This window comes from Oncorhynchus mykiss, chromosome 18, assembly GCF_057628025.1.
Source record: "Oncorhynchus mykiss isolate SJ-2025 chromosome 18, ASM5762802v1, whole genome shotgun sequence".
Lineage (NCBI taxonomy): Eukaryota > Metazoa > Chordata > Actinopteri > Salmoniformes > Salmonidae > Oncorhynchus > Oncorhynchus mykiss.
This window is the reverse complement of record NC_143039.1, coordinates 53,841,259-53,850,321: the sequence shown is the minus strand read 5'-3', so window position 1 is coordinate 53,850,321 and position 9,063 is coordinate 53,841,259. Positions and strand designations below refer to the sequence as shown.

General features: G+C 43.3%; 1 protein-coding gene across 10 annotated transcripts; it reads right to left on the bottom strand.

The window, feature by feature from the left end:
* Nucleotides 1-595: 595 nt before the first annotated feature.
* LOC110496376 (putative aarF domain-containing protein kinase 5) lies at nucleotides 596-8,802 on the bottom strand. Of its 10 annotated transcripts, none has more exons than XM_021572240.3 (15): nucleotides 8,089-8,537; nucleotides 6,526-6,605; nucleotides 6,195-6,332; nucleotides 6,008-6,083; nucleotides 5,493-5,688; nucleotides 4,571-4,711; nucleotides 4,307-4,420; nucleotides 4,025-4,156; nucleotides 3,710-3,793; nucleotides 3,541-3,622; nucleotides 3,274-3,352; nucleotides 3,044-3,135; nucleotides 2,652-2,904; nucleotides 2,412-2,528; nucleotides 596-1,026 (listed from the first exon to the last, which is right to left on the bottom strand). In XM_021572240.3, exons 5-15 carry the CDS (start codon nucleotides 5,667-5,669, stop codon nucleotides 924-926), a joined length of 1,374 nt encoding a protein of 457 aa, XP_021427915.1. In that variant the 5' UTR covers nucleotides 5,670-5,688; nucleotides 6,008-6,083; nucleotides 6,195-6,332; nucleotides 6,526-6,605; nucleotides 8,089-8,537; the 3' UTR covers nucleotides 596-923. The 10 variants fall into 10 exon arrangements, with proteins under 10 accessions (XP_021427915.1, XP_021427912.3, XP_021427914.1 ...); XM_021572237.3 differs by having other exon boundaries at nucleotides 5,493-5,693; nucleotides 8,170-8,337; XM_021572239.3 differs by having other exon boundaries at nucleotides 5,493-5,693; nucleotides 8,089-8,292.
* Nucleotides 8,803-9,063: the final 261 nt, after the last annotated feature.

Sequence of the window (9,063 nt, the reverse complement as noted above, 5' to 3'; positions counted from 1 at the left end):
TCCACCCACCAACGCCACGTTGCACCAGAGACTGTCCGGGAGTTGGCGGATGCTTTAGTCCAGGTCTGGGAGGAGATTCCTCAGGAGACCATCCGCCACCTTATCAGGAGCATGCCCAGGCGTTGTAGGGAGGTCATTCACATTCAACTATGTAAAGAAAACAGTATTTAATAAGAATATTTCATTCATTCAGATCTGGGGTGTGTTATTTTAGTGTTCCCTTTATTTTTTTGAGCAGTGTATATACTGAGGCTCTTGATCATGACACTGGTGAGGAGAGAGTCCTTGTTAAACAGCACCGATTCATCCAAGGATGTTATAATCCATACATGCTTTTTTTTTTTACTCAAATGAGCTCAGTTCAATGAGGCCTACAGGCCATAAATGGAAGTTCAACTTAGATCTTTTCATGGATTTATAATGGGGTGGTCATTTTGGACCGGGAACACTAACATGAAACGAACACAACAGGAGGGTTGAAAGGCCTAAACGTGCTATTAATAAGACTTAGTCAATGAAGGCACAATCTTGACTGGTCACAGCAGGAATCACATACTGCCATCAAATTCAACCCCAGTGAAAGAAAGGTCAAATATTAAATGGCTCTGTGTTTAATAAAATTGTGTTAATGTTATGTCAGTACACATATTCCCTGGCAGCACTGAGACAGTGCTCCTCAATGAAATAACTGCTGGTGAGTCAAGTCCTTGGCTTGGAGCTGTGTTTACTGCGTTTTCTGTCCTGACTGATTAAGACAATTCTACATCATAAAATCTGTAGATGTGGGAAATGCATAGCACCATTTTGGAAGCACATCTATCCATTTGACAACTATCATGTCCTGTCAAACGGGTTGCATTTCTTGAGCTTGAAACAGGAGTCACTAGTATCAGGTATGCAGCTGAGGTATGGGTTGTCGGCCTCTACTTCAGGTATTGGTAAACTTCCTCGTCCAGCGATATGAGGTTGAAGTAAGACAACAAAGACAGCAGGGATCTTGTCAGACTCATCATCGCCATCTCAGACCTGGGAAGATACAATGATTGAAGTTAATGGTAAGAAATGTAGGCAATTTTGTAGGAACTAAAAATGCCAAATTATGTATTTTGGGGAATGTTTGTAGCAAGACCTACCCAGCCGGGTCTACTGCTATACACTGGCCAGTTTATTTAGGTGTACCACCCCTTTCCCAGAAATGGTTAGCGCCTACAGACAGTCATGTGGCCATGGCTTAGTATATAATGCAGACAGACAAGCATCCAGTTACTGTTTGAACATTAGAATTGACAAAACAAGCGACTGAGCGTGGTTTGTTCGTTGGTTCCAGTATCTTCCGAAACGGTCGGCCTCCTGGGCTTCGCACACATGACAGTTCCCAACAGAAGGGCCACAAAACGGGCAAATAATGGCACAACGGCATCTCGGAACACACAAATCGTTGGTGCTCGTAAAGGATGGGCTATTGCAGCAGACTCCCACACCGGGTTTGATGCCTATCAGCTGAAAACAAGCGGTGGCTGCAGTGGGCACGCGATCACCAACACTGGACAATTGCCTGGTCTGACGAATCCCTGTTGCGTTATGCTACCGGCAGTAAGCAGCATGACTCAACCTCATCATGCCTGGTGTTAACGGAACAGGCTGTTAGTGGTGGCGTAGGGAACGTTAAGTCCCTTGATACCAATTATGAAACGTTTCCATACCCCAAAGAATACATGGTGATCTGGAGGCAGGTACGGTGGGAGGGTCAGACCTGGTACCGAAAACTGGCCACTAGCTAGGTTTCCATCAAATATCAACAGATTTTCATGCAAGTATTCAATAATCCACATAAAGAAAATGCCTTTTCCTACCGGTGGTGTTTCCAAACTGACTTGTTCCTGATACCTTTTCAGTACGTGATGTATTGCACACAATGTACTTTTTCCACTTCAGTTTTCATGTACCGAATAAATAAAAATCTCAACTTCAATGTGTTTCCATCGCGTTGTCACAAATGGTGTTTAAATTGAAATGTTCCTACACTGGTCTTGACACTAGAGCTCATAGTGGTTAGGCTAGTCTACATGAGATTTATGGATAAGTGCGAGAATTTTTGCATTTGTCAAACGGCAGTCGAGCATCGATCATGTCACCAGAAAAGGACCCTCGATATTCATTGGAAAGGAGCATCAAGATCACCGTGTGCTTTACCCACCCTGTGAAGGTCATCAATTATTTCATCTGTAGCCTAATACACGTCATGCTTTCCCGAGTTATCTTTCGGCATTTATAAAATTGCACCGAAGCGGCCAATTCCAATCACAGCTGTCGTAATTTATTTTATTTGTTGTACTGTATGACGTTAATTGCTTAAAACTGTGGATGGAAACGTGGCTACTGAGGGTATAGTGTTGAGGATAATTCGTTACCTCAGGGCACACTCGAACTTGAGGCTCTCCCAGGTGGCCCGCACCCATCGCAACACCCTGAACCTTGGAAGAACACCCGGCCTCTCTGCCTGGAGCCGCCCCCAACATTGCACAGCGCTGGAGACAGGACAACAGGTTAGTAAGCATCTACAACTACTGCTATGTGAAACACTTTTCTGTTCACCTCTTAGCCATGACACAGTATCTGTCCACCGGAGCCCCCAGCCTGCTGCTACTAACCTCTTAGCCATGACACAGTATCGGTCTACAGGAGCTCCCAGTGTGATGTTGATGCTGCGGACAGTGTTGATGTTCCTGAACACCAGCAGCATGGGGCGTGGCATGGACTTGAGCACAACCATGATGTTGTCAAAGTGATTGACAGCCATGTCCCTCATATAGGTTGTCTCCTCACGACTCAGGATGTTGGACAGGCCCAATTCCCGCATGTTGATTGGCCGTTGCAGCAGCATCTCAGAGAAGATGAAGTAGTCTGTTAGGATACAGGATATTGTAAGCAGGTCTTTGTGGTGAGACTGGATTTGTTCAAGGCATATGACTTCAGTTTAAATGAAGGAATCAGCTTGAAATAAAATCACTTTATTAAGCCTAAATGACAGTGGTCCTCTCACCTTTGACCCCCAGGCTGTTAGAGTACCGCTTCATGGCAGCATCGTCTCTCAGGACTATGGACCTCCACAGTTTACACAGCGCTACCCTGTCACTACAGAGCCAAAGGTTAGAGTTGATAGTAAAACATACAAGTTGTACCATTAAAACATGCAGGATCTAAAATGTATCCACACTACTGTGAGTTGCGTTGGATAAAAGGGTCTGCTAAATGGCATATTATGGCCCTTACATTTCACTGAGGTATTCATATAGGCCGTGATCCAACAGTACCAGCTCTGCCTTCTTATCTGGACCTCTTCTCACAAGCACTGTGACATGGTACAGATAACATACATTCAAGGTCATCAAGTCATTTTAAGCAAATATTGTTGTACTGTAGTTATTTATTATCAACGTGACCCATTTCTCTGAAAAACCGTCTTGTAAACTGCCCTGGTTCAAGTTGCACAAATCAATAAATGAGCATGTTAAGAGTTCAGTAGAAACTGAACCCTACCATTGCCAGGGTGAGGGTCAGCGTGGATGAAGCCAGTGTAAAATATCTGCTCTGCAAACGTACGGATCAGCTTGTCAGCAGTCTGAAAAGCCAGAGAAAACTGTTTATACATTCATCGGAGTACTAATGATAATAGACAAAAGGTTATTGTGTCACGGTAGGCACTTACATCTCTCAAGCTAAGTCCTTGTCTTTTGATTTCTTCCAAATTGTTGATTTTGCAGCCTTCACAGAACTCTGCAGTCAACACTCTCTAAAGGAATTGTTTTGGTTTATTACAGTACAATAATACAAAAGTGGTCAGGCTGTGTTTAGACAGGCAGCCCAATACTGATATTTTTTTTTAACTAATTGGTCTTTTGACCAGTCAGATCAGAAAAAGAGTCGATGTGATTGGTCAAAAGAGACAAAAAAAAAGAAAAGAAATTGGGCTGCCTGAATGCAGCCATCGTGATTTACAGCAGTGACTAGTTCCGTCTCTCACCTTGCTGGTTTGGTCCCAGTACACTTTTGGCACGACGACAAATTTGAAGTGTTTCAGTTCCTCTGCACATCTCTCAGAGTTCCTGGCCTCATTCTCAAAGTCCAGCTCCTGAGCTAATGTCCCCTTCAAGTCCTAAAATCGTCAGAGAATGCCAGCATTAGGTTAGTTTAGGGGACCATGTCTAGGGCTGTCTCTAATCATGCTCTGCAGGTATTATCCGATAAATGTCCTAGAAAATAAAATACAGTTTTTGACCAAGTTGGCAGAAGTTTGAGCCCTTACCTTGAGGACCCATCTGAAGCCGAAGCTGGGGTGCATGAACTTTATAACGTCCAGTAGGATCTCCAGAGTCCTGATGTCACCGTCAAACCGATCCCTGAGGTCTATGTACTGCACCTGGAGAAGAGAGTTGTTACTATTCAGAATCAGGAGATATACCTAGTCTGGTTTAACCAGGTGAGGTGACCCCTATTTAATAGTGTAAATCAAGCACAGTATACTTTTAATTCTGTGGCTGAATGTGTAGTATAGTTAACCTGAACCCACTTTGACAGCAACAGGAGTCCCGTCCTGCAGCTCTGCCTTGTGGACCTGGGCCAGACTGGCTGCTGCGATGGGCTCATACTCAAACTTCTTAAACATCTTGTCTGGAGTCGTGTTGAAGTCCTCTATGAACAGAGCATCTACCTGGTAGAACATACCAGGTAATTTAATGGAAGAATGTTCCTCAACATTTTTCATTATAAAATGGCTTGTTCTAGCCTCACATTATGAATGGTAAAGAGGCATTGAAAGCTGTGACAAAACTACAAGCATGGCTTTATCACTTTCACTACAGCCTCTTTTATCGTATCGCTTCAAACTATTTGTCACATGCAGTGAATACAACAGGTGCATACCTTACTGTGAAATGCTTACTTACAAGCCCTTAACCAACCGTGCAGTTCAAGAAGGAGTTAAGTCAAAAAGAATAAGTAACAAAGAGGCTATATACAGGGGGTGCCAATACAGAGTAAATGTGCGGGGATACAGGTTAGTCAGTCATTTGTACATGTAGGTAGGGGTGAAGTGACTATGCATAGATAATAAACAGTGAGTAGTAGTCTAAAAAAACAAATGGAGGGTGGTGTCAATGTAAATAGGCCGGTGGCCATTTGATTAATTGTTCAGCAGTCTTATGGCTTGAGTAGTAGAAGCTGTTAAGGAGCCTTTAAGCCCTAGACTTGGCGCTCCGGTACCGCTTGCCGTGTGGTAGCAGAGAGAACAGTCTATGACTTGGGTGACTGGAGTCTGACAATTATTGGGGCTTTCCTCTGACACCGCCTAGTATATAGGTCCCGGATGGCAGGAAGTTTGGTCCCAGTGATGTACTGGGCCGTAAGCACTACCCTCTGTAGCACCTTACGGTCAGAAGCTGAGCATTAACTGTTCTTCAATGTTTGACAAGACAATGTACTACAGGTCTCACCTCCTTGCATCTCCTGTTGAGAGCCTTATCCTCCAGGACCTGCAGTGTCTTGACGTACTCAGGAGGCAGCAGGTGGTTGAAAGCACACAGGCCCTGTCCCAGTTTAACATATATCCCCCCGTTCTGCACCGCTCCCTCCACCATGCCATCTGCTGCCCTCTGATGGCACAATGACATCCCTGCCACAAACGATGGGCTGCTCTGGCAAAACAGGGAGGGGAAGATGACGTGAGTGTCCTGACTGAACTACTGAGATCGTTGCAGACTCACGCCACTGTTTAGCAGACATACACAGATAGACCTGTCACAATTCATATTGGTCCCGTTGCCCTGCTCAGACGTTGCATGCGTCAACCTATGGTTTCGTGCCACGTCTTAGACTGTGCCGTCAGGCACCAGATTGCTATAACATATGTGGTTAGCTGATAAGTATTTTACGTATCTAGCCATAATATCTGGAATGCTTCAGCGATGCCTGGGCAAAGGAACGCACCCAATATTTCTGTCAAACTTACCTTGTCCAAACCACGTAACATCACATTGGAGGTCCACCAATAATCTACTGAGATATAGAGTCCTACATATATAGACCTGTAGAGACCGAGAGAGACATGGATTGAGTGTAACTCCAAAAGGAAATTATTCAAAACATTTGATCACATACAAAAAGGATGGTGATATTATTGTTATGATGGGACCCACCTACAGAAGCGACCGACTCCCTTCACCAAGATCTTCATCTTCCGTCTCTCTCTAGGTTCCGCAAGGGCGTACTGGACTCCCACCACCACGGGAACACCCAAAAACATCTTCCAGAACAACCCTAGACTCTTCCTTGGCCTGACGGAAAGAAATGTGCACAGCACACAGTGTTGCTGAAATGCTCATGTCTTCACCAATCTTGCAGTTGCTTTCTAGAAGGTATTTAAGTAACAGCATGTATAGTTCAGTGTCCTGTCCAGGGGTGTACTTGTACATCAAGCTGACTCGCACTATAGAAAAAGGAGATGGGCCATTCTAGTTAGTTTAGTACCTTTGTGAGCTGAAGGACCTGTACAGTTGTAGCTGTGGACGGGGACATCTTCCCAGCAGGGCCAAATGACACAACCTTAACTACAGAAAGACGAAAACACCACCACAATCAGTGTCACTTTGAAGCATCAACTTTAAACTAATCCACTGTTTTTGCCAGTTACAGTAGACTTGCTGAGAAAGACCTTCATCCCTAGAAAACTAGAGAAAAACAAAAAAATCTTCATGTTACGAGGTTAATAAGTCGAACAACATGTAGACTGGTGGTGTGGACTGCATCAAGGTCACTCTCCATAGGCTAGAACACGCTGTTGTTGTTCTTAACGGTCTCTCACAGGACAAACTGTTTCCAGACTAATAGATTTATAAATAGAGGCTCTATGTCAGGGCCCTGACCACATGCACACACACACCAGGGCCGGTCCTGGCCGTTCTGCCGCCCTAGGCGAGAAAAAAATAAATTGCCGACGACCCTTTTCTCTGCTATGATCAGCTCGTAAAAAATGTACGGATACAAACTTGAAACCACTGATCATGACCATTTAGCCTACAGGATGAAACTCCTGGACAGCAGTTGTGAGTAGCCTGAGTGTCCATTTTACTTAGACCGGTTTTTCAGATATGTTAACGTGTCAGCATATTTTTTTTTCCAATTTGATCAGGCACCATTTAGGTTAGGCTATTTGATCAGAGAAACCTGCATGATGTTAAAAGTTTCTCATTACATTGTCATACATTTTTTCCTAAACCCTGTAGGCTACATTAAAGGCCACACTCTACCATATGCTATATCTGCTCCATGATTTGGTGTTACATTATGTTTTTTAAAGGAATGTCGGTGGAGTGCTTCTACTCTCCAACAAGCACCCTTGAGAGGCACACTGGGAATGGACAAGATAGATATTTTGCATCCCTGACTTTGTGGGCACTTCTTATCACAGGGGGCATCAGCGCTCACCTAAAAAATCTCATATGCCACTGGTTGAGAGAAATTGACATTGTTTTGGGGCAGAATTATGTGAGGTTTTAAGTCTTGTTGGAGATGCGTCTTGGTCAGTGTAGCTCAGAAAAAGCTGCCGCCATAGGCAGCCACCTAATCCTGCCTAATGAGAGAGCCACACACACACACACTTTCCATGGCATTGAACAAAACACGTGACAACTTATAAATAATGGAGGGTAAACCACAATCTCAAAATTGGGGCACATCACACTGTCTTTTAGCGAGATTGTACATCGAGCTCTGATTTTAGTATGGCGGTTATACATTGCATCAGGGGAATTTAACGTTGTGTGTCCACGCTCATTTCCTGGGAGTCAGAGAGAGTAGTTCATGGAATGAAAACTATTGTTAGTGTGATCTGTAGATACACATGTATACTATGAAAAAAAATATTAACATACAAAGCGCGCACACATACATAGTCATTACTTTTGACATTTAAGCCATTCATGCATAAACAGTTAAATGTCAGGTGTCGAGTTTGAATTTGCTGAAGCTATATGCGTCTGGCTGGCTAGCTAGCAGGCAAGGCAAAGGCATATAACAAACAGTTCAACTCACTGCTTTGAAGGTCTCCCCTGCCATGTTCAACCTATACTGTGATCTCTTCTCACTAATATGGAGTTAAAACTGTGTAGTCACCATTCTAATGTAACCTGTCACCTCCTGTTTCAGATCATTCTTGATTTCCTGAACTGCTACAAATGATTTGACTGGCAGAAGGTGCACGAAATCGGTCACGTGACAAATGGTCCGACTCGATGTGACCGAAGCTTCTCTAGTGAAAAGAATCATGACTTGACTCGATATCCTCTTCGGGTACCGTCAATTAATCAACCCAAGTCATTGTTTTTTTCATTGAAATCACAAATGTACAGAATAATGCATGTATTTGTATGGGTGAATCAGAAATGGACGTTGTAAATAATTAATTAATGTGGCTAAAATAACATGTAACGGAAACGATTCAAGTGTGAGGTCTCTGTACAACCTTGTTTAAAGTCATGTTTACGGTAGTAGAGTATGGTCTGTGGAATTAAAACACTGTTGTTTTAAATGATAACGATAAAATACTACTGACTGCGTCTTGATTTTATCGTTTTGAGATTATTAAACAAATATAAAACAGGCACATACATGTGTGATCCGCCTTCCCAGCATCTCAGCCGTCATATCACGGGCATAGCCTGAATAATATGTATTATAGATAACTGTTTACATTAACATCAATGTGCGAATTACTGGGACCAGGCCCCCATGTGACTTTGGATCACTGGTAGCAACTCTACTAGTTGTCACCAGGAGTAGATGCATGATTTATATATTACATCATCTTACATCATATCAGGTAGGGCCCATCGAGGGATGTCCCCAGAGCTGTAAAGGCTTAGAAAACAATGTGTGAGTGGAAAACAAAACAGCATGATGTTGCATCTTCCATTAGATTTTTTTTTGTATTTTGTTTACATGATCATCCCAACTTCAACTTCTCTTTGACATGCTGTGTATGACTCTCAAACTGACACATTTATTCAA

What these genes read in the sequence shown, in the direction of transcription:
- LOC110496376 (XM_021572237.3), bottom strand. Translation starts at nt 8,322, where the DNA reads ATGATTCTTTTCACTAGAGAAGCTTCGGTCACATCGAGTCGGACCATT. An exon ending in AGGTCCTTCAGCTCACAAAG is followed by an intron (nt 6,333 to 6,525) that starts GTACTAAACTAA and finishes TCTTTCCGTCAG; the next exon opens with GCCAAGGAAGAGTCTAGGGT. An exon ending in ACTGGGACCAAACCAGCAAG is followed by an intron (nt 3,794 to 4,024) that starts GTGAGAGACGGA and finishes CAATTCCTTTAG; the next exon opens with AGAGTGTTGACTGCAGAGTT.